Here is a 25794-nt window from a genome sequence, read left to right as displayed (position 1 = left end):
TTGTGTCCTGGCTTGAACCCGAATTGTATTGGTTTTATTAAGATAAACTTGTGGTTAATGGGCTTGTTTCTCTCTGAGTTTTGACATCGAGTTGTATATGACTAGAACAGATATATCTGGAATTGTTCGATTTCTTCTGAGTCAGTTGGATTATTGCACAGTTGAGGGACATGCTCTCCGCTCTCTGAGCCCCCAAACAGGTCTTTTAATACAGTATTTGCATTTGCCTAGACTATAGAAGTAGGACTGCACCTTAAGTTCATCAGTTCCACCAGGATATGCTTTGCTAACACTAGAGAGAAGCTGAATGATAAAACTCTGAAGAGATTTATCCAGTGAGATTTAAAGTCAAGGTTATTTGAAATAACAAGTAACAAATAAACAAATACAAAGCATAATCTTAGTCTATTAACAAGTGGGTATTTCTTTGCTGGAACTAGTGTATCCCAGCTGTTAGAGCGGTGGTTCAGGATATATTGTGACATTGTTTGGAAGTTCTGAATAGTAAGTCACATTTTGGAGCCTGGTGAGCCAATCTTCTGCAATCCACCACTCCTGAGGTGGTGGCTTCGAATTCTCTGTATTGTGTCCTTTCTGTCTGTACCAGATCTGAAAAAAGACTTATGTTTCATAGAGCAATCATCTCTATCATGGGATCAGTCACAGTAACCCACATCTTATATCTAAATCTGCTTCCTGCTTCCTATCTAACACAAATACAGCTTTCATGACTAGCATCATTTCATATCAGATTTGGTTTCCTCCTTCTGCTTCTGTACCAGTGTTGCCTTAATGATTCCTCGTTTGCATCTGCCTTTTGTTATCCATGACCCTGCCCCAAACACATTTATAATATTTCCAGAGAAGTTTTGTTTAGTAATTTTAGCAAAACAGATGCTTCATATCCCAAACATTTTGTGAAGCTACTGACATAGACTTGCATCACAGAATGTATGTACATTTTTTCCCCATGTAATTATAAGTGCTGATGCTCATCTGCTCCTACACTAGCTCTGTATATGCTAATATACTTAATTTGTAAAACAGCAAACTTAAAGACTATATTTTGGCTATACATATTCTTACAACCTGTTCGAATGTAAACTAACTTCTCTCATTGTGTTTGCTATATTCTGTAACCATTAGAATTTGGGACTTGCTTATGCCTTTGAAGAACTTGATCCATTATCTGCTGATATTCACTATTGTATATTAAATGTGACAAGAAAGATGTAATACAGTTAGCATAAAATAGCATAACTCTACATAACTATGAAAGCATAGCTACATAAATTGAACTATAATGATTTACATTATCAAATGCTGAGTGTATTATTACTGAAAATTAAATAATTTGTAGGTTGGGGCCTGAGGGGCATCCAAAGGAGTTTAAGAAAAGAGGCTGGCTGACTTCTGTGGAATGCATGTAGTTTTCTTCTGTGTCTACTTTGTTTCTTTATAGTGCCCTCTTTATTTCTGGGTGTATAAAAATATTTACTAGAGGATGCTGTCTGGCAGAGGCTGTTCAGAAAGATTAATACTGTGCATTCAGTCTCTGTTTAACTAAGCATTAAAGCAAGTATTTCTACAATACAATATTTTATCATCAAAGTTATTTCTAATAGTGCTAATATTTGTTTTCTTTGTGCCTTCCTCTGTAGTACCAATCAGGAATGCCAGCTTGGGCAGTATTCCATATGGAGAAGTGGAAGATGGCAGTGAGACTGCTTTTCTCTGCTCTGTGAAAGAAGGATCTTGGCCAATCCACTTCAGGATTTTTAGAAAAACTGATCATGAAGTTCTTGTGTTTGAAAAAAGTGAAAATGCAAACAGCATCGTGTGGCACAAGAAAACAATGAACAGGCAGGACACAGGCACATATTACTGCATGGCTTCTAATAAAGCTAATGTGGATGTGAAAAGCCATCCCATAACGATCAGTGGTAAGCTAACTTTTATGATAAGCTGCATACTATGTCATTAGGACAGGTGAGATCATGTTATCTGGGATGTTACTAAGTATAACTCCCTTACTTGTTTTTTGTTCCACCATTGTCAGAAGTTAAACAGAGAGATCCATTTATAAACAGAGACTGTCTAACTTTTCTAAGTTTAAGGGATGCTTAAAAGCCAAAGGAGCCAGATGCAAGTTAAAAGCAACCCGTTGTTGTACTGAGTTTTCAGTCACAAAGGAGAGGCTCACTAGTGAACTTACATGCAAGTCTCCTTAAAGTTCTTCCCCAGTGTGTAAGAAGGCCAATTTGTAGTAAAATGAAAGGTCAGGAACTGGAGAAGTTGGTAATGATGACCCATCACTGTACATACTCTCTTAAACATGTCTGTCTTATTTCCAGTCATCTTAGCGGCTTGGCAGAAAGGAGTCATTGCTGCATTTGTCCTAATACCTATCGCAGGAGCAGTAACTCTCACTTTATGGTGGTTTTTGTGTAAGAAGAAAAAGGGTAATGAATGGTTCCCTTCTATTTGTTTGGTGACAAATATATTACAGTTAAATTTGCATTTATTTCAGGAGCAAAGGCTTGTGGGGGTGAGGCTTCAGGACATGACTAAATACAATTTTAAAAAACTAAAAACCTACTTAAAAATGCTGGGTGGCCCAATCTAAGCTGCAAGTGTGCTGAAGCTCTCTAAGTATATTGGGCAGAATGGGAGCATCTAACTAATGGTGCTGGGAAGGCACTAGTGAAGCAAAGGTTATTGGAGATAGGCCAGAATTGCACTGTTCTGATGCAGTCCTAGGTCTGGAATCCAGTCCCGTGCAATGTAGAGGCAGACAGGGCCTGAGGAGTTTTTTGATCCCTTATAGAACTATGACAATTTGATTTGGGGTCCCAACTCAGGTGTAATTGAGGTACTTCTCTACTCCTCATGAAACAAATTTAAGATTATTAGGTTGTGGGGTTGTTTTTTTTCTCCCCACACTGAAATACAATTTCATTTAAGGATTTGTCTTTTATCATTAAGGTTTTCTTTCCGATCTTGTTCTTTCAGAAAATAAGTAAATCTGGTTTATCCTGTGATATGCAGTACATTGCAAAATATTTGGGAAAATTTGGAGTATCTGGATATCCCAGACTGCTTAAATTGGCCAGGCTAAAGTCTGGGGTTTGGGATCTTAGGTTCTCTGTGAAAGAGACATTTAAGGGACCTGGGTGATAAACAGGATGTAAGGCACTAGGTAATTAATTTTGTGATAGCCAAGAGAAATTATTCTGACTTCAGTAGATAATCACAATATTTTTGTTTTGATTTTTACTTTTAAATTCTTTTACTTGTGCAATCTATTAATAGATGCTTTTATTTTTCTCTGTCAAGCTAAAGGACCATCCATGGAGATGTCTGGGTAAGATGGCTTGCTTTATGGTAACAGTGAAGTATTTCTGTTTAAAGGGCTGGAGGCCTTCCTCCATATGAATATAGTTTATTATGGCACACACCTGCAGACAATAGATGGTTGTGCTTCATGTACCACCTGCTTACAGCAACAGGATGCAGACAATAGATGGTTGTGCTTCATGTACCACCTGCTTACAGAACAACAGGATGAGGAAATACGCTAAAAATAGAAAAAAAAAAAAAGGCCAGCTAAGAGAAATAGAAGAATGTCAGGCCTGCATTTGAATGCATTTAGATATAGAATTAAAAATACAGAGGTCTTAAAGAAGAATAATGCAAGAGAGAACATTTTTTACCTTAAAGTTTGTTTGTGCTTCTCTTAAAGACAAAGGCAAAATTTTCATTAGCTTCAATAGTTAAGAATGTGTGGTAGTCAGCATAGTCAATGACTGATCTTTGCATATCATTATGTTGTTTCTGTTGACTGGTTTTGGATAATTACATCAACTTTTATTGGTTTGCTTTTCAGTTCTGCCTTGGCTACAAACTTGACAAGTGAAAAACTGACAAGACAACACAATGATGGAGACTACTATTCAGGTAGGATATTTTGCTGTAAGACTATTAGTGAGTTGGCTTAATTAAACATTTATTTAAAGTTTTGGACTTAAGGGCCCAGTGGTTTTGGAATACAGAGGAATACCAATAACGTTCTCCCAAGTATCTTCTATTGTTTTGTCTTTGTACTTTTTTTTATGAGCACGTCTTATACAAAACTTCTTATACAAAGATGGGTTTATACGTCTGCTCAGACATTTCTACCAGGCAATCAGTTAACAATATTACAGATGGAGAAATCATGGAAAAAGAAAATTACTTTCTGTTTTTGACAGTTTTGACACAGCTGCAAGAAAATTTATTTCAGAGAGGAAGTTTGAGTTGTGGCTCATGGTCTTGTGATGTGGCCACAGTATAGCGATGTGCACTTGCCGTAACTGGGCACCTTTCATTCCAGGATCTCAATGCACTTTACAAAGATAGGTGGACATGTTGTTTAGAGCACCTGATATAAACAAAGTTACCCCTTGGGTGTTTTTTAGCTGACCATGTAAAAAACCACATTCTTCCCACCTGTGTTATATGGATGTCTTAGGTGTGAATCTAAAAGTAGAATTTTTCATATGTAAATAAACATAATGACAATAGGAGTTGCAGCTGTGTAACTCATTTATTTGATTGGCTATAATAAATATTTTGTCAGCTCAACTTTTGCTTTAATATTTTAGGATCAGGTTACATTGAAGATAGTGAAAATCACATGAAATCAACAGATGAGAGTAAAGGTAATTTCATACTTAATAGATTTAAGAATTATTTTATGATTGAAAGTTGTGATGTTTTCTAATGGTAGCCGTCAGGATTTGATAGGTCCAGTCCTTTCCTTTTTCTCTTTGGTACTGGGGAAGACTCTTTCCTTTGCTGAGCTTAGTTCTTTTTCCTTATGTGCAAAATCACAACGATAGGACCCATTTATCAACTGCATTATCAAGTTGTGCTGGATTCCAGGCCATGTAATGAAGGATGGTATAAAAATACAACCTAGATTCAAAATTTTAAGTTCTATACAACAAATATTCAGAATTTTTTTTTTAATCTTTTCTGCAGAATTCTGCTTCTTTTACTTCTCTGTCCTTTCTTCATTTCTGCAGATCTTGAAATATTTAAGCATTAAACCTAAACATAATCTGCTATGGAATCTGAATAAAATAACCTGCCAAATACCTTGAGACACCATGTGGGATATATATATATATATTCATTAAAACATGTCATCAAGTAGTGCATCATCTAGCATTTTGTATTCTTCAAGACTGGTGTTTTTAAGATATTTAGTCAAAGAATAGTACTTAAATATGTGAAAACATACTTTGTCCCATGTATTTTTTTGTTATATTGATGTGAAAGTATTCTCATACACAGAATATGTGTATGATCTGTTGTTCAGAATCACTGCTATTGTAGGAAGCATGTCATTTAAACTTTGTTATTAACTAATATACCACCTTAAACACTGTTTTTGTTTTGTTCAGCTTTTTTTTTTTTCCTTCTTTCACCAATGCTATCAGAAGGCTGCTCCAAAACTTTGCTGTTCTAATCATTAGATCCTTCTCTAATTTCTGTTCTAAAAAATCCACAAGCAGTTCTGCAGGATTCCAGTCTGGATGACTGTGGTGGTTCCTTGCAACTTTTACAGAAATCTAGTAGAAAACCATCTCCACCCTAAGGAAAAGACAGAGTAGAAAGCAACGGCTGTTTCTTGTGTCTGTTGTATCCACGTAGCCAGTACTTGTCAGCCAGTAGTCTTAGTAAATCAGGTGTCTAATCATTGTCAGGCTTTCTCTGGGCACTGTGGCAGAGAAGCATTTTGAGGAGGAAGATGGGTTGCCATGGTAGATGTTCTATGGAGAGCTTGAAGGGCAACATAAGAGAAAAGTGCTGAAATTGCTTATTGGCAAAGCAGAAATTGAGAGTATGAGAGGTGATAAGGGAGGCCATGAAAGACTTGGAGAAGGCTTTAAATGTGAGGAAAGTGGACAATGGGAAGTGTCCTGCCATAGCAGCCATAGAAAAGGAGGAGAAAGGAATGGCAGAGAGAGAAATAGAAGAGAGAGGAGCTGGAGCAGGAATATGGGAGAATCTCAGATAATTCCCTGCTCCATTTGTGTTGCGCCACTTTTGAAGGTGTGAAATTGAAAGTAAGAGTTTTAGGTACAATTTGCACGTCCCACAGTTTCAGAAATCTGACTTGAGTTGGTCTACTGCCTTTCAGGTTGGGATGACCCTTAGGAATGGGTTGGCCTTACAACTCTTAGCAGAGTAACTCACATCTGCCATAAGTAGGGCCTGATCCTGCACCTATCAAAGTCAATGAGGACTTGTCCATTAATTTCAGTGGCAGCAGGATCAGGCCCACAGCTCAAATGAAGCATGCAGTCCTACAAAGAAACATCTTCTTGATATTTTTGGGGCAGGACCTGACCTTGAGAGTGCTGAGGTGGAGTACACTGAAGTTGAAGTATCAACGCTTGATCCTCACAGAGGTAATAAACTGTCTGGCCTCTATGGTTATGTTTTGGGAGCAACTCTGGGCATGTTACTACTCCCTGACACTGGTCTGATATTGGCACCTGTGAATGTAAGAGCAGGTTGTGTTTTGTGTGCATGACAGTTTCATGCCAGTAGTGCTCCTTAATCTAGATGATGCTGTGGCAACCATGCTGTTGTTCATTGCAGCCCTCCTTCCCCTGGGGTCCTCTCGTGCACTTGCCCTTCCCATCCACATGAGGTTTGTGCAGAGGAGGGCTCCCAGCTGGAGCTGTGGCTCTGAGCAGAAGGCAGCCTGCTGTGAATCTTCATGTTATAGAGTCCAAATTCACTGAGAGCCATGTGAGGTTAGCCACAGTGTAGGATAACTGAGAGAACAGAAAGCAGTGGAATTTCTTCCTTTATAAAGGAACTAGTTGAAGGGTCAAAGCTGTAATCCACTTGTGATAGAGAAGGAAGAGAGACCAGCGTAGATTTAGTCTCTCAGTCTGGAGAGGCCTGGCGACCATCCTGGATTTTGTGGCACATTAAACAGAGAAATGAGAATATTGATGCCCGGATAACTTTGGCCTCCTGCCTGTAGTTCTATAGTAACAGTAACCAGACCTCATAGCATGAGGCTAAGGTACATGTCTCTGCAACCTTGAAGGAGAAATATCCACTGAAATTTATTCTCAACACCCAAATGCACACTTCAATCATTCTGTGTCATCTGGAGAACTGGGATATCATTACGCCCTTGTGTTGAAAGCTGTTAAATCTTTCAGAAATTTGCAAAAAGTTTCAAGTAGCTAAGAGTGAATAAAACCCACAAGAGACATTTATGCTGTGCTCTAGCTTCTTTGCTTTAGCTGAATAAGAAGCAGACTGAGGAAGAAATGGATAAATTTGCTTTTTCCTGGTAGGAAGGACCACTCACTTATTTCAGAGACCAAAGACATGATTGTTTAATTAGTAATACAGATGTTTGGGCAAAAGTGCTCACTCTTCAAGCTTGGCAGCAAAGCTCTCCCGGAAAAGCCAGTCCTCCTATTCTTTCTCTGTTTTCACTTGCTGGTATCATTCATCACAGAGTTTTCCCTGTGTTCTAAGCATGCTATTTATCTACCTCTGCTCAATTCTGCACTGAGATACCATAGTAATTGTACTCTTTTTCACAATAGGGCTAATACTTAATTGTTCCAACTGTTTCTGAGCGTGCACTATACAATACAATGGTGTAGAATGGTAAAGATATGCTAGTGCATGATTATTTAAATTAAAAGCCCTATTAAATGCAAGATCAGCATCTCTAAAAATAGCCTTTTCATCCCATTCCGGATATATAATACTATTCCAGTATACCAGACTGAGTAATAAGATAGTATCCATGCTATGTAGACTGAACGCCATTAAACTGCAAACTGCAAAATAATGTTTAAAAGATGGTGTGTAAATGAGATCAGATTATTTTGACTGAATGCTGTCTCATGTTACAGACCTATGTATGACATACAGAACATTAATTGATTCTGTAAGACTGAACTATGCTTTAAGTATATTGAGATATGATAGCTCCCTAATCTATTTCTTTTGTTGCACCCAGGACACAAGTGAATGCTCAGCAAATGCATGCTTTGGTTACATAAATGGGAACTGCACTGCAAGTATTTAATGTGTTAATCTTTCAGAGCATCTTGAGGGTGCTGCTTAAATGGAAGGAGTTGTATGAAACCAAGTTGCAAGATTAATTCTTTCAGCTCTGCACTGCCTATCACAATGAGAACAGGATGAGATTTATTCTTGGGAAAAGAGAAGCAAAGCCAAGTTTCTTTATATACCCTTGTAATAATCATGTACACCCACAAAAATAATTCAGCCATAGGACTGACACCGATACTTCTGCCACACTGATGTTATTGTACAAGTTTTGTTTCAAATCATAATATTCTTTCATGTCTGTCTGTGGATTATGACCAGTCCTTCTTAGGGAACAGACCTTTCAGATTATCACCTAGCTCCAAATCCCTATCACGCCTCTTTTGATTCCACCTATTTTCTGAATGAAGACAAAGTATATCACGCTTACCTTTTCTCTGGGCATGCATATCTCATCCAGCAGGCTGCACATAGATTCTGATTCCTTCTGCCTTTTGAGGAACTCCAGATTTCTTTGATCTCTCAGGACTAACTTCAAATTAATTTATCTTCCCAGTCATTTGTTCCTCCTGCCACTGTTGTCAATATCAATACTAATGTTCATTTCAGGAGCAGGAGAATCATATTTTGTGTATTGTGAAAGACTACTGCAATAAATGCTGCAGTATTGAAGCTATAACAGTAGCCTTTATGTCACTTTTGGGAATCAGGAATAATTGAATGCCACCTCAAAACAAGTTTACATAATTGTAGAAGGATGTACATCTTGTCTTTGACAGTAAAGAACTACTTACATTTGAAAACAGTGGTTTCACCCATGTCTGCACTAGCTGGTCATTTCTGAAATACTTTTTAACACAGTATAATGGCGAATAGGCTAGTGCATCATGAGCTTTATATGTACTATGCTTCTGTATGAGGAGTGAAAACCAGGGTTCATTACAGTGTTACTGATAGTGGTAAGCTTGCTGGAAGCAAAGTTTCACTGCTTTATTTTAAAACTTCCACGTGGGCATAACTTGACACCTACTTTTTGAAGTAGGGGTGAAGAGGCTAGACAAATACGAGGTAGAGCTGGGGCTACACAGTCCAGCTCTTATTTGGGGTAGTCACAGTGGAATGTTAATTTGATATTTAAAGAGGTGGTAATTCTAGGGAATGATTAAATTGAATACTTACGGCGATTATATGTTTGACAAAAATATAGTGCTTATCTTTTCTAAAGCTTAGTTGTGCAAAAAGGTGGCATAGTGATTTAGACCCTTTATTGTTAATCCAAGCAAAAACAAAGGCTGGTGCTAAAGTAAGATCAGGAAATATCCCTAAAGTGAGAAGGGAGAAACTGCTAATCATGGCTGAGTAGGAACATGCTCCTTCTTTTACTTTTATAGCTGGTTAGTTATCTGCAGGGTGGCAACATTATAAAGTTAGTGGGAACAAAATGTCAAATCATCCAAGTAATTTCTCCTAGCACATTTTTTCAGTGCTGAGATGACTTTTGGAAGATTAACAAAGAAAATAACATGGGCAGTGGCATTATATCACAATTTAATGAAATGGGTCTGAAAAAAAAAAGCAAGCTAAGGAAATGCCTCCCACCAAGTCTTTCCACAGAGTCAACAGGAGTAGATATAGGACTGTAATCTGCTAAAAAAAAGTGTTCCAAATGAAATGAGCTACCTCTCATTAAAATTCTGAGAAGATTACTCCTTACTTCACTGGAAATTGAATTGATCATTTAAGCAATAGTCCATAAGCATATGAAATGCCCTTCAAGATCTTCAGACTATTTTGTAAAGAAAGTTCATGCCAAAACTGCAAGTTTGAAAGCTGTGATTAGGCACTCGGTGAAGTGTAACTCCTACTGTCATTGAAATTAATAGCAGTTTTGCAGCTCAATTCTGATGTGTTAGCTCCCAACATTTAAAGGATGCTTAACAGAATTAAAAAAAATGAAATTAGCTTTGGGAAATTAAAATGTGGTGCCAGAGACACTTAGGCTCTTCAGAGCGAAGCAGAAGAGTAACAATCCTGATTCTGAGTCTGGCTGCAGATCAGTATGTCTGAATTCTTTAAATGTTTTTTTAAAGCTAAAGTACAGGACTCTGTATCCAGAAATGTGAATTTTCTTTCCAGTTTCTTGCAGAGAGGGAACAACCATTTTCTTTTTTTTTTTTTTTTAACTAGAAAAATCTAACTTCTTGGTTTATTGAAGATCCACAGAACTCAGAGGTGATATTGATAGAATTCTGAGGTTTTCTAAGAGACTCAGTTTAACTGAAATGAAGGAATGTTTCTAAAACGCTTTGAGATCCTTGAACAGCAAGCTCCTAGACCCTGCCTGCATAGGCCTTCGTACCAAATGAAGAAAGTGGTTTTAAATGCAGAGTTCTGGAGCACTTTGCTTTACTATGGTTGCCCAGGGATTCTTAATTTACAACCATGCAAGAAATCAAGGAAATTGTTCTAATCTCCTACTAGCCAGAGCTGTGTTTACACTGACCACAGAGAAACTGAGTTCTTGCTATTTTCAGGCCTTTAGACAAGGCTCTGCCCCTTCCTTACTGGGGTAAGTGCCTGTAGTTTGGTATCAAAACTCTGCAAATAGGTTTTGACAGATGTCAGACAGCAAAAAAGGAAGAGCTTTTTGCTTTCTATCTCATACAAGAGCAGAGGTTTACAGGGTCTTATTTGTAAACCTGAAAGTCTGAAAAGTATGTGTCTAAGACTAACATTTTATTCGTATCCCAGCTGTGTCCTTGTAGGCACAAATCTTCTCTGTCTGCTTTTTCTCCTTACTTTCTATCTTTCCACAAGCCTTCTTAGCCTTCACTCCTGCTATGTCGTCCACCTGATCTCAGTGCACTAATGGAATAGTCCACCACGCTGAGGAACTGAGAGGAGACCTTTCCCGGGTAGCACCTAAATAGAAGCTGTGCAGGGTGAAATCTGCAAATATACTTCTGAGACATTTCACAAACAACAGCAAATTAGATTATTTTTGTGCCCATAAGATTTAATCAGGCTAGTTGCCAAAAGGGGGTGTAGTTAGTCTTCCAAATGATAGATCTCCTCAGGTCTAGGATCCCTAAATCCTTAGAACAAATTGAAGCAGCTCTTCAAAGTGATCCAGAGAAACTATTCTCTAGTGGTAGATGTCTCTGTAAAACTAAAGCAGTATCAATTTGAGAAGATTATTAGAATGTTAAAGTCAAATTTGGAAAGGGAAGCTTATTTTCATCATCATTTTTATATAGAGGGAGAGACATCTCCCTCTCAGAACCTTACAGTCTGGGTTTGGGGGAGGGGGTGTAACTGCTTTTTCATACAGACTCCACAGGCTCGTTGCTGCTTATGTTAACTACTTCCTCTGAAAGTAAAACAGTGTCTTCTGTTTGTTTAAGGAGCTTTTCATAAGGCAAACACAAAAAAAAAAAGAAAAGAAATTGATTCTGTGCCAATACATTTTCCAGCTCCTGTACAGAAGGGGACTGAAACAGTTTATAGTGAAATCAGAAAAGCTAATAATGGTAAGTAAGCTAGTGAAAAATTAAACACATAAAGGAAGCATTTGTATAGAGATTAGGGATAAATTTGTGACTGAATAGTTTAGAATATAAATGCCATAAAAAAGAGATCCAAGTCACATAGGAACATACTGAAGGGCAGCTACGAAATCACAGGTGTTGATAAATTGTGTAACACCTTCACGGTTTCTCATAAACCAATTATATTTAATGCAATGAGATTAATATTTGTATCATCTACTTCAGCCCATTTGTACTGTATCTGCTAAGTAGTTGGGCCATACATCTGTATCTGAATTTGGAGCTGAACATGCCCTGTTAGGGATTAGGATGTTATGTTGTGTTATCTCAAACTGCTCATGAACAACACTTTTCGTCTTAGTTGAGCATGTTTGCCATGTGTCATAAAATATTACACTCGTTTTGGATATAACCCCAGTAAATATCTATAAAGCCTCCAACAACAAACTCTAAAAACCTCTAAAGCAATATGATCACTTCAGTAGGATGGGTTGTTTGTTTTAAGAACCATCAAAAATTGTCTCGGATTGTATGTGCCAGCCACTCTACCCTTCCGCCTCCTGTAACACAGGCTTTTGTATGCGGGCATTAGCAGCTTACTGGCAATTACTGTCTGTAAATGTTCTGGCAGTAATGAGTTCAGAGACAGTAGGTTAAAAGTGTTTCTTCATAGTTTGTCAAAGACTAAATCAGAAAGGATTTCCTTTCCTCTCTTTGTGTTAGGAAGTCTAGATTTGCAAATATTAGGGCTGTAAACTGTTCAGGTTTTGTCCCCATCTGTGTTACCAAGTAGCTTTGTTCTGTGCCATTTTTAATTTTTGGTCGTTGTATTTTAATTTGCTATTTTTCTATTTTATAAGGGATTTCCCACCTGCTCTGACACAGTATTCTGTTTCTAGGGAATCTTTCATGTGAGGGTCTCCAAGTACTTTAGAAAACATTACTTAATTTTCCCTTGTGAGGACTTATAAGGCAATTTTTATCTCCATCTTACAGCTGAATAAACAGAGAGATTAGGTCATTTGTTTAAGGCAATGTGTTTAGAGAGTGACAACACTGCAAATAGAATTTCAGAATCCTGATTCCTGCCTTGGTGCTGAGCCTGTATGTTGTACTCATTTTTCACAGCCTTGCAGTGAAAAGCAGAATATCCTTTACACTAAAGAACAGGGCTAGGCACTTCATGTGGGATCACCTGGCAGCATCATGAGAAAAAACCAGCTCATTTTAGAGCTGAACCCAAAGGCCACTAATGTTCTGAAACGTTTTCCAGTGAGTGTGAATTGGACCTGTAACAAGCTGCAGAAGCTGGTTGTATAACCCCTCACTTGCTTTCTGCCAAGGTGTGATTATTACACCTTTCACCATTCCTATTTTTGACATGACGGAAAGTGTTATATACTAGAAGGATGTTTTGTGAGTTGTAGTGTAAACTCAGGGTTGGTACAGCAGAGCTATAATTCAAAGCACTTATAAGACTGTACTTGCCATAAAGTGGAAACTGCAATAAAATGAGATATGATTGAAAGACTGAGCTGAATTAGCCAGATGATATGCAAACGTCCCTTAATCTTGCAGTCCACCTGCTCTTTTATGCATAACATTATACAGTTTCAGTTATTCTTGGAAACATAGTGACAGTTTATTGTTTTAATCACGTCTGTTTTTCCTGACTGATACACAGGAAAAGTGTTTCAATTAGATAAGCAGTGCATCACATAGCTATGCAGTTAGTTGGATAGCTACATTACAGTCTATTTAAATGTAACATTTGCTTTGATTTTTGATAGGCTGTTTGATTGCAAGGTGGCAAAGTATAAATGTAGTGGAGGATCCCTATGAAATAGATCTATCTTCTTAAGTACTTTAATATATATTCATATAAGTATATTAAAGGCCAATTGTGAAAGATGTTGAACATTACTAGTGGGTGCAGAAGTTGGTTTACCATTATGATCTTCACTATGTTTGAATATTCTTTGAGATTTTTGAGCAAATGCCCAAGGGTACAATCTACTTCAGGAAGTTAATGGTTCAGACAAACGTGTCCTCTGGGGAAATTACATGAATTTGGGAATTGGTGTCAGCTACACAGTTTGACAGATTTAACACCTAAGACCTGTGTAACATTTTATTATTTGTTTGTAGGTAACTATTGTGGTTTGGGTTTGTTTAATTAGAGTTGAGTGCTTCATAAGCAATTTTGTCTTTTCAAGGAGTTGTCTGTGCATTCCAGAAATTGTGTCCACTAGAGAGGAAGCTGAAGAGCTGTCAGTAGTTGTTACGTCTGATGCAATTCTTTGTGACTGAGCTGAAATATTTTTCCTCTTCATTTTTCTGATGGCTCTCACTGCTGTCCCCAGTAAGGCAGATGCCATGTCAGTAACCAACTTCCCTTGTATTTTGAGTTCTACAGCTGTTGCTTGTCCTTATCCCAAATCATGAATCCATAGTGCAGATAACGCTCTGACCTTTCCCAAGCCCCAGGCCTTTGGCAGTGTGCTGAGCATCTGCCATTATTCCTTTTCTTTTTATTTTCCTGGTATTGGCTATGTTATCTCCTGTTACTATCATTTTAGTGTCTCCATCACACTATGGTAAGACTTCCCATCCTATCTGCTGTGCTGCTTTCCTTATTCTGAGTAGCAGGCCTAAAGAGGTGTTACGTTAAAGATAGACAGAAACAAACTGTCAAATGCACATTTCAAATCCCAGATCTGCATGTGGTTAACTACAGTTAACCCGTTAACAGTAGGAGAAGCAGGTCAATTGCGAAATTCAAGTCTAGTATCTTCAAAAAATCAAGTATTTTGATTGAAAGTCAAATAATAGTACTATAGATAGAGAATGTCAGTCTCTTTAGTTGGATGCTAGATTTCCTCTGATATAATGAGAGGTTTAAGGAGGATGCTGATCACTAGCATTGTCTCTGGAAGCAACTGAAAGAGATGAAGTTGTCCTTGCATTGTTACTGAAAGGTTAGTTTAATTCAGAGAAAGAAGACTTAGTGTTCAGGAAGTTCACTCAGGTATTGATTTAAAACCTTTTCTAGAGCAATAGGCTGTTTCTTTAGTATTTTACATAAAATACCTAAAGCTTCAAGCCTCACCTTTAAATCAAACCTTACATCCAAATGGCATTTTGGGGAATGGTCACAATTAGTACCAGTCAGGTCAATAACAGCTTTGTCTAAAAGTCCTTCACACCTATCAGGATGAACTGATTTCGTTAAAATACTGCTTTCTCTGGTTGCTTTATGAAAAGGCCAAAGTATATTGGGAGTCAGGAATATCCAGCCCAGTCCCAGAGCTGTTGCTTTTTGTTCAGAAAGAACTGAGACAGTCTGAAACTTAAGCAAAACAGGCAATTGTCTAAATCAACAGACTGCCAAGAGTGATATGATAAAATGACTGTGGCCCTGCTGCCTACTGCGCCTGTGCTGGAGTCCCAACAGGCTAGGCTGGCAGCTGATGTTCTTCCTGAGGGAGGGGTCAGGATGTGTCAGATACTAAGTTCAGCTGGGTGGGTGGAGGCTCTTTTAGATGCATGATTTACTTCCATCACACCTTTCATCCTCCCAGGAGGCAGTAGGGCCAGGAAGTCCAAGCATGTCCATACTGGTTCTTTATCTCAGCTCCACCCCTTACCTCCACATCGATCCCAGTTCTTGGGGTAGCACAGTTCTGTTCATATTGCTGAGAAGACTAAAGCCAACTCCAGGTCACAGATTTCCTTACATTTTTTCAGGGCACTTCTTGTGGAAGACAATGTATTAGTACATTCTTGCTCCTTCCGTAAGCTCTGCCTTTGCTCTGTATCAGATCCAAAGCTCACAGAAGCCAGTGGCAGGCTTTGCACTGATCTTGATGTGCGCTGAATTGAACTCATAGTGGCTTATTGCAAGATAACTATTCCTAATTTCTTATTAGGAAAATGGAAATCTAGTGAACAAAATGCAGAGCCAGCCTTTGTGCTGCTAAGTCTGGAAAAATGAATTGGTCACTTGGAAGCAACTGCAGTGGTGAGACAGGAAATTCTAAGGATCCTATTGCAACCAACAATGTACTATGGAAAAATAAATACATCCCAGTGGAAAGAGGCATGAGAAATCCCCATTGCATTCAGTGGTTTGGAACAAACTATTAGAAATCAGTTCTAGCAATCAGGAAATCTGCTCAAATACTTTCCTGATACTGAGCTTCAGGCTTAACACCTCTGTACTTAGCCAGAATTTCCCACTGAACGCCTTTTCCAGCACAGAGAAAACTCACAGGGTCTGGGGATTCATTGTGTGATTCAAAACTCAGGCCTTACAAGCACATGCTAGTTGCATGCAGTCTGAAATAATGCAAATAACCTGTCCCTTCTCCAAAATAAAAACTCTTTGGATCTTCAGGTTTCAAGACATATTCTAGACCAAAGCCTGGATCTGAGAGACATTGATTCCAGAGCCAAATGCTTACAATAGCTTCAGCCAAAAATTAGGCAAAGCCAGATGCTTTCAGTAAGACACAAATATGCAGGGAGCTTCTGACCTTGCTTGAACCTAAAATGCAAAGCTGAATTGCGTGCATGCCCCTGTTTGAGATGTGTTCCCAAGCCGCCTGCCAAGATTCTCTGTTAGAAGCTACTGCTCCAATAAAAGGCTTGGCAGAATGTAGTATGTGTCTGCAGTTCAGCATCTCCAGTTGATAATCTAGCATCTTAGCTTTCACCAGTGTTGGAGATGGGTTTGAGATGGATTATGAATTGCAACTGTTTAGGCATATATTCTCTTCTCCATAACCTCTAGCAATGAGAAAGAGCAGAGCAGGTGGAGATGACAGTGTCTTAAATTCCTGCCATTAATGTACTCCTTTGTAAAAATGTGTTCTTTGAATTAAAAACCCCATCAATTAAAAACAATAGCAAGAGTTTAAATCCACCAGAAATCCATAAAAACACTTACTTTTATTAGACTTGGGAATCTTTTAGAAATCACCAGCACCAGACCTTCAGCTCTGATTCCTTTCAGGAAATATGCAGCTTCTTGTTTGCCCTGCTATGGAAGCTTGACCAATTTTTCTGTATATGACTAGAATCCTCCATATCTCATTTCCCTGTTTTTGTTAGTAAGGGAAAGCCAGGTGTCATTTGAAAATCTCTCTGTTCTCTTTCATCACAGTAAAATTGGTGTGTTTCAAGTAAAAAACACTTCATAATTTTAACAGGAATGAAATAAAAAGGTTGTGAAAAGATTGATGTAGCAAAGAATCAGCAAAAGCACCATATCATTGTGCTTTCATTAGAGGCTACATGCTGTCTTACCTCATTGGTACCTTTAGAAATCATATAGCCTTCCAGCAGTACTTTCAAAGAGCACAGATTAAGACATTCTCCTGGTAGAGATATGATACTTAGCTACAAAGCGACACTATTTTGAATCTGGGTGACAGATAACAAGGAGGCGGGATATCTGTTATTGTGACCTAGTAGCTTTTGGGGTAGCAAACATCCCGTTGTTTGAAGTTTGGAATTTATACAAAATTTCTCATTTCCTCCTTCCTGTAAGCACAATACATTGTGACAGAGGACTAAACTACAGCTCATTAATACCTCACTTCATAAACCTTACACATAGTTTTGTCCACTTAAAGTCAAGCTTTGATGTAGCACTGGGTCAGCAGTGTTTTTCTTCACTTCTGTCAGCTTTCAGGACACAAAAAGCTTTTACGTGTTTCCCATGTAACTTTTTATTTTGTTTCTTATCAAACTGGCTAAACATATAGGGATCAATCTTGCCAAACATTGAGATCAATTTTATACTGAAATTAAGTTTATGCACTGGTATAAGGTGCTGTAGTCACCTCAGTTTTTAATCCTTTTCCTAGGCTAAAAGTTCTAGGTAGAACTGACTTGGAGAAAACTTACAGTGTACAGTGCCAGCGACACTCATGTAGTCTCTCTGTGTTTCAGAAATTGCAGTCTGATTGTACACTGTGTTCATGGTGCTGCTTTCAGTGAAGTAGAATCACAATCCTAATGTAATAAAAATGCGGATGGTAGAAACTGTACGAGCTTAACTGCACCACAAATGTACATGGATGTAATCATAAAGGACAGAGAAAAAGAGACCTTGGCATTGTTATCTGCAAAGTTAGATTCACCTGTGTTCAGTTTCCTCATTACTTCTGCTGGCTGGCAAGGGAGTTTCTAAAAGACCTTTATTAAAGTCTATTTATGGTAGTAGTACTTTTCATAATATCCTTCATTTAACGATTTCAGAGAACTTCTCAAAATTTACATAAGTGTTCTGCCTATGGGAGGACTGATGTTATTATTTGCTATTTAAAAAATACATACTTAGAAAAAACATAGATTCAGAGACTATCCCACGTTTATAGAAAAAATACTGGCAAGATTAACCCAGAGCCCTAGTCCAAACCCTCTTCTTTGAGCATTAGATGAATTTCCTTGACACAACCTCAATCCACTGGATTTTATATACTTTCCAAAAAATACCCTTCAAGATTCAGCACTTACTTTTGTCACGTGAAATACCTTTTAACAGACCATACAAAAGAGCACTTTTAACAAGACTTGAAGTCCTTTTCTAAAAGCGGTGTTACTTTCCTCATGTCTCTAGATTGTCTTACTTTCAGAGGGCAAAAAAATGTTTATGTTTTAGTATTTCAAGGTATTCTGTGAAACTTCTGAATAGCTAAATCCTCTTTTTAAAAAAAAAACCTAAGATCTAATCTTAAAGTTCACTGATCCTAAATGGAAGGAGCCTGCTGATTTTCAGGCTTTCATTGGGAACAAGCATCTTTTTATTAATAAAATTTCAGGTGTCTTTGCAGGATCTTATTTGGCTCTGAAAATTGTATCCTATACCGGATTTCTGCAGTACGTTATTTTCCTGGCAAGGAATTGGGAGAGGAAGTATAATGCTCATGAGAACTTGCCTCTAAAAGGAAGACTCTTTTTTGTCCAGTAACAGCTTGTGCTCTCAGTAGAGACTTCTGCTCTAAACCATAATCAGGAAAGCTGTCAAACATGTACTGTTCAACATGGTCTTTGAAATGTCTGGTCCCACCCATGTACTTGAATTAAGCTAGTACTTGGATACTTCTTAGGACCAGAGCTCGAACCTTAGTTGTAGGTAGGAATTTTACATCATTGCAAGATGAACAAAAAAAGTTAGATTAAACATAAAAGTCTATTTTCTGGAACATAGAACTGATCACTCTGCAATGTGCCATTTCATAATTTATACATTGTATTTTATTTTGCAGATTCTGTGGAAAACAGGCATTCTGTAAGTATACTTTTTATGCAAGCAGTTAAATATAGGGAAATTGGATTGAGATTGTTGTGTATCTAGTGAGATAATGTTCAAGTGTTGCTACGTTTTAATTGTTTATTTGTTGTGCAGGACCTTTACTGGACAGCTACTGGGCAATCCCTTCATATATATTCTTACTAATCAGGCTTTCAGTACTACGTTTATGGAATGGTCAGCTTTAAAAGTCCATGGAACTGACTGGTATTTGGTAGTGCTGGTACAGGAGGTAGATGACAAGTAATGATCTTCCAAGAATTTGTGTTGAACACCTACACAGCTTTGGATATGTGCCACAAATATTCATGCTGACAGAATGGCACAAGGTTGGGGATCGTTGCTGCTTGCTTCAGGTTCCTGATGGACCTGAGGCACTCAAGATTTGCATATGAAAACCTGCTAAGCTGGTTAATCTATCTCTGGGGACAGAGCTGTTGTTCCAGTCCCATCTGTAAAATCTATAGGGTGTCTAGTGCCAGTGAATCTCCTCGGGGTGTGTCAGCTCACATGCACACACATACATTCTGTGATTGGAATATCCAGAGAAGTGAAGTCCTTCCTAAGGTGTGAAATGAAGAGTTAAAGTAAGGAGGAACGGCTGATCACCTGAACTCGCAGAAGTCACTTCTGTTCGCTGTCTGTGACTGTTTCCTTCTGGGTTCATTTTCATCCACTGGTATAGCAAGTGGGATGGCTGTAAGGGCTGGTGGTGAAAATGGAGACCTTGTAAGAAATTTTAAAGGCAAGCAATTTTTTATCTCTGAGTGCATAGCTATGTCACAGTTATGTTGCTCTAAGGGGTGAGAATAGTACCATCCCTATATGGAGGATCTCAGCTAAACAATTAGGAGTTTTGTGAAGGTTCTGAAGGTGGTGAACAGCTTTATACGGCTAAGAAGCCAGTGAAAAAAATTTGATTTTTTTTTAAAAAGAATAAATGTCTTGAATAAGCCGTTACTCTGCTCTCAAGAGATTTAAGAGGCAGGGAACTTACATTTCAGAAGTACTTTTATGAATGTTATATAAGCTATCTAATCCAACCTCAAACCATGCAGACCGGGTGTCTTTTCTGCCATCCACTTTGTGACTTTGGAACTTGTACTTAAAGAGAGAGAGAGGGAGAGAGAGAGAGACTCATAAATAAGAATCACAATAGCACAGTCTACGTCAGCTTATGGCATCCATTTGAGTTTTGAAAGGCTCCATCAGCACTCACATCCCCATGGGATAAAAAAGCAGCCCATTGTATTATTTACAGACACTGGCAGTGCACTGAAGGTCACAGATTGTGTTACAATAAACAGACATATATTAACAGGCCAGTAGGGTTTATAGTATCATTGTCTCTCTTAGTTTAAAGGTTTGTTTTTATTCTTTGCTTTCAATTTTCTAAAAATAAATTGAGCTGAACCCTTCTCTGGGTTATACCAGGCATTCCTTGGAGAGTCACGCAGAAGAAAGTTTGTCCCTGCGCGACACAGAAGGAAAAATGGTCGAGAGAGGCTGTGATAGACATCGGGTGTAAGCTCAGGGAGTTTTTGTCTTTTTTTTCCACGCCCTACATAATTTATGATGGACATTGGATGAAAGACTAAAATTTTATGAAGTTTTTTTGTTTTCTTTGCCTGTGGCCAAAAGTGAGTAAAAAATCTCTCCATGGAAGTATAATGAGGCTACTTCAGTGAAAATACACTGACTACTCCATGTAAATCACTTTCATCATAATTAATTGGGCTGTTAAAGCTTGCTAAACCAGACAATCTATGAAGTAACGTTAGATTCAAGGAGAAAAGTGTCAGCTGAGGGCAGTGGTTTTTTTGTGTTGTCTGTACAAACTCCTGTTAACAGTAGGAGAGTAATAAAACTAGTTACTCTGTAACTTTTCAGAAACAGCCCAAAGAAAAGTCAGCTTTATGACACTTGCACATCTTGAGTTTTCCTAGAATTAGCCTTACTCAGTTCATGTCTGTGACATTGTCCCCTCCTTAGATACTGTTCATGTACTTAACATAGTAACTATTCTTTTTTTTTAAATTATTAGCTTTAAAGGACATAGCAAAAAAACAGATCCCCATATTCTGCTTCTTAAATTCCCACTTCTATTCCCAATAAAGCCAGTGACAAAAAGCAGCACCATCCCTCTTTTGAACTCTCCAGATAAGTGACCTAAAGTTGGACTGGACAGATAAATTTTTTAATAGATTTTCTATCCCCCCCTATTTGCCTCTGAACACTTTTCAGGCAACATAGATGAGTACAGGAGAGGCAGGGAGCTACTAAGGTGCTTTCTATCATTATTTTCTTGCAACTGTTTTTTTCTGTAGCTCATTTTCACACAATGCTTAACTGGGATATACCTTGGTGGTTTGGTCCAAATGAGGAGTTGTTGATCCTACTCATGAAAAGGAAAATGCTCCTTATAAAGTGATCAAGTGGCTTAAACTTCCTCCCCAGCTGTTCTGCTTCTTCATAGCCAAATGAAGTATTTGGCTCAGAGGTGAAGTTGCTTTCGATCTGCTACTCCCTTAATTTGTGAGTGAAAGGAGGCCTTCAGGAGCTAGGCTGGTCAGCTGGCATCTTAATCACATGAAATGCCAGATGGATTACTTAGCTGTAGTGACCTGTCAAAAAACTTGTAGAATTTGACTCTCTTCAGGAAGTAATAGGTATTCCAGAAGTGTGGGACAAAGGGCACCACAGCAGAGAGAGTAGTGTTTTTTCTAAGAGCTATGTTTTCAGAGACAGGAGGACATGCAACCTTTTTGTTTCAGTAATGATGGTGAAGACTCGACATCAGATCCTGCTGTCCTTTTCACTCTCTAAATTCAAATAACAATGTGAGTTCCACCTCAGATAAACTCTGTTAACTTATTCAGTTCTGCATTGATCTTCCAGAAGCCACAGGCAAAACAGAGTACTGCACTGTGGAAAAGAAAGATGAAGCAAATAATTTTAATGAGTGCTAGCCCTGCTCTTGTGCATTTGCCCCTACATAGTTTCTGTCAGAATAAATATAATCCAGCAAGAAAATTTAGGCACTTTCCTTCATCTTCACTGAGAGACCATTGCAAAATTGAGCTCAGGGCTTTAGTAAACACTGTGTACTGACAATAAGTGTGTTACACAGAGGCATTGAAAGTGTTTGTATTATGTCAAGAAAGGTGGTGCATTAGAAAAACAATAAGTTAAAGTTTGAATTATTTGAATTGTATAAAGGCCCAGTTGCAGTACAGGTTCTGACTGATTAGCAGTCCAGGGTACCTTGAACCTGAATGTCTTGGACTTTTAGGTCATTTAGAAATGAACCTAAAGTTTTGGGTTGGGGGTTGCTTCTCTCTTTCTCCTCTTTCAGAAATTTGTATCTTAAATGCCATCCATAGGAAGTATTTGCAAAAGAAATGAATTACTTAGAGAGGAACTGGGAGGAGGTTTCCTTCCTGAAATCAGAGCTGGCAATCTTTCTAAGTTATTTAATGGTCCCAGTTTCTGAAAACATATTGAAGGAAATATCTTAACAATGAGATAGCCACTTCGCCAAACACTAATTGGTATTGTGTCAAATTTACCTCAGCAGTACATTCTGACTTCATATCTCCTCCTCCCCTATTACCTCTTACATGTGTGTGTTTGTTTGTTTGTTTGATTCTGTCCTAGGGGTACATGAGGACTGGCAGCCTCAGTCAGGACATAGTGTACTTTTAGCTGCCTATTTGTTCAACCTCAGAATGTACCCTCTGAGACAGAAAACTGTACAATTTAAATTTATTCAGAGAAATTTCTGGGGGTTTTTTCAGCTATTTTCTCATCTTACTCAAGTGATCCCAAAAGTATTTTGTAAATTTTCAGTGGTAAGGGAATTGCTTCCCACCGCCAGCACAACACAGCCAGCTCCAAAGGGGGAGCTGGCATGTGCTTAACTGTGCACAGTGACATGGCACAATAGTTTCAGACAGGAAATGAAGATGAAGGATGTGTCCATTTAAAATTGGGGGGGGATTTCAGGCAGTCAGGATATGAAAAACAAGGTGATACTCTGAAATAAACATTGAATTATAAACCAGGAATTCCTGCCTCTGACTCATGGGGCAAATCCTTTGGGGGTAAGTCCACAAAAGGAATTAGGCGCCTCAGTGCTGACAGACTAAACTATTAGGTTAGAGGCCACCATGTACTCTTAGCAGGTATTTGTTGGAGGAAGACTTGCTTTGGCAACTGATGTCAGGAAAGACTTGACAGTTGTGAATCCTCAGTGGACAGAATTATTTCTGTCATATAATGTAAAGACAATGAAGTTTGGGATCTCTCTTTGCCCTTTCCCTTTCCCCTAACATAGAGGACTCCTCTATCTGCACGCTGCCTTTTGTGGTTCTCAGTGCCAGGTTTCTATGATGTCCCTGCTGTGTGCTGAAGATAACTTATTCAAAGGAGCAGACTCTTGTAGAAACATGTTGTCTAAAAATTGAACACTGCATTGGTCACTGTTGAGATACCCAAGCGCTTCTTAGGAAAAGGTTTTCATTCTTGTGGGACTGAAGATGGGGGCCTAGTTGTGGCAACTGGGCATCTACCAGTAAATAAGGGATCTGACCTTCAGATTCGTTGAGTGCCAGTTCCCATAAGAATCCAACTTCTATCAGTAAGCGCCCAGTTGCAGATGTCGGTGATTAACAGTATTGCAGTCTAGCCTGTAATTGTTAACCTAAATCTTCCACTGTCTTATTTGCTTTTTTATCTGATGAAGATAATACTAATATCTCCCCAGGGAACTGTGAGTATTTATTAGCTCATTGTACAGTGCTCTAAGGAATATGTTACTATATTTAAAGTTTTTGTATTGATCAAAAAGGACAGGAGAGAGCAGGGGGACATTTATATTCATACCTTTTTTTTTTCTTTTTTGGTCTTGTTGCCAACAGAGAATACAAGGGCATCCTGATGCTACTTAGAACAGTCATCTCAAACATCAGCTGGGAGAAGAAAACAAGCCAAGATGGAAGATGTTGCAAATGTTTCAAAAGCTCTGCAGCACTTATTTATGAGTTTGCCAGGCTCTTTTCAAAGCTTGTTTCCTCAGGGGGAACAATAGAGATATTCCTAAAGCATTTAATGGAAAAAATTACGAACAAAAATTCTCATAGGAAAGTGGCTCTAGAAACCACTGACCTAGGTTCCCATCTTTAATTTCTCCTGCTAATGCAATTTTGCCTTTCTAGCCTCCAATTCATCATGCTCTGAGGAAATAAAAGGGGAAGCTACAGCTGAGGAAGTACATTTCTACAGTGCAGTAACTACTGTGATGCTAGTAGGATGTAGAAATATCTAAGCTTGCTTTAAACTAGCTAACTTGGTTATCAGTAACACTCTACTGTGGCAGATCAGAGCTCAGCGCAGCTTGGCCAGCCATGCTATGTACTTTGACATGATCTTGCAGCTTGTGCTGAACTCACTGTGCCGCAGCAGCTGGACTGCTACCAGTCTTAGGGCCAGCTAATTTATAGCTCACTTGGACACTACACTGCAATGAGGGCCTAATGGAAAAGCGAGCTCTGGGCTCTCTAAAAACTTGAATAACTGTTCAGAGATTCAGTACTTTACCAAGTGCTTCTATCAGTAGAGGCACAAATATTCTTTATTCTTCGCTAAATTGCTTTTCCCCTTTAAAAGTTCTGATGCTTGTTGGTTAATTTGGTGTGATGGTTCTTCAAAGAATGATTGCCCATCACAGTTATTTTGGATGATGCAAAATATAGGTCTTGAGTGGGTGGATATACTACACCCAGGTCAGTGAGTTTGTACCTGAAAATCCTGTTATGTATAATCCTTATTCCTTTGATTTTAGGAGAGATCTGAAGTTGTACTTGTGTCCAGTTTGTCCAGTATGGAACTCCATGCCTATCCTTTTTCTCTATAGTATGATAAACCACTAACATGGATCCAGTTTGGACCTGGATCTAATCTTTGCAGCCCATGTTTATCTCAGTTGCATTAATTTAAAAAAAAAAGAACGCAAAGCAAAACAGAAAAAGTACTGTCCCCAACCCCTTAACCAGCTGGTCTTTGACACTGCAATTGCTCTCCTTTTCTTACTGCAGATTAAAGTACTACACGATCTGGGCCACAGGTAAGAAGGTTCTTGTTTTAATTAGAAAACAGTGAAAGAGAGGACATGGATTTGTATATACATATATAGTTACTGCTTTAAGCATTGCATCAAAGGTGCAAAACCAGCAAGAAGTACAAAAGGATTTTACATCCTCATTCCAAACATTTAAATTTTCAAGCTCCAGTTACTGGCTAATATCTCTAATTTATTGTTCCCTATGCAAATGTTGTTTTTTATCAAAAGCCTTTCACAAATGACTGACTTCATAGCACTCTTCTGTTGAGAAATGTTCATTCTAGCATCCCATGAGTGTCCATACAATGCGTTAGTATAAGGAATGTGAAAAGGTATTTTAATAAAGAAAACTCTGAATTGAACTTTGCACTGGATCTTGCATGTTCATATTAGTGACCACTTGCAAATGTAAAATTGTAACTGTAAAATTTTTTATTAGTGATGAACCATATAGATACATTGTATCAATTTACATATGGAAGATGTCATCTCTGCAACAAGTGATTCCAGGCACTTAGATCTGTTGTCATGAGCCAGTTTAGCAGCAGGTAAATGCATTAAATTGATTTAAGAGTTGAGCTTGGGAGTGCTTGCGTTCACGAGTCCTTTGCTAAATTACAAAGGTAAAAGTTGCTCCACAAGCCTTTCCACAGTCCCTGGCACAGCTCAGGAAAGCACTGGTTTCTGGGAAGTTTCAGAATGTTGTC

General features: G+C 38.3%; 1 protein-coding gene across 1 annotated transcript in view; it reads left to right on the top strand.

Moving 5' to 3' along the window:
• PECAM1 (platelet and endothelial cell adhesion molecule 1) overlaps positions 1-25454 on the top strand; it is a 33785-nt gene extending 8331 nt beyond the window's left edge. The window contains exons 8-16 of the mRNA XM_009287699.2: positions 1662-1943; positions 2355-2462; positions 3337-3364; positions 3887-3957; positions 4644-4700; positions 6390-6458; positions 11574-11630; positions 18923-18945; positions 23886-25454. Coding sequence (XP_009285974.1) covers positions 1662-1943; positions 2355-2462; positions 3337-3364; positions 3887-3957; positions 4644-4700; positions 6390-6458; positions 11574-11630; positions 18923-18945; positions 23886-23915 — 725 coding nt within the window. The 3' untranslated portion in view covers positions 23916-25454. The remainder of the gene's footprint in view (positions 1-1661; positions 1944-2354; positions 2463-3336; positions 3365-3886; positions 3958-4643; positions 4701-6389; positions 6459-11573; positions 11631-18922; positions 18946-23885) is intronic.
• The last annotated feature ends 340 nt before the right edge of the window (positions 25455-25794 follow it).

The sequence above is a fragment of the Aptenodytes forsteri genome, unplaced genomic scaffold (genome assembly GCF_000699145.1).
Source record: "Aptenodytes forsteri isolate BGI_AS27 unplaced genomic scaffold, ASM69914v1 Scaffold153, whole genome shotgun sequence".
Taxonomy (NCBI): Eukaryota; Metazoa; Chordata; class Aves; order Sphenisciformes; family Spheniscidae; genus Aptenodytes; species Aptenodytes forsteri.
The sequence above is the reverse complement of the archived record's forward strand: the minus strand, read 5'-3'. Positions and strand labels throughout refer to the sequence as shown.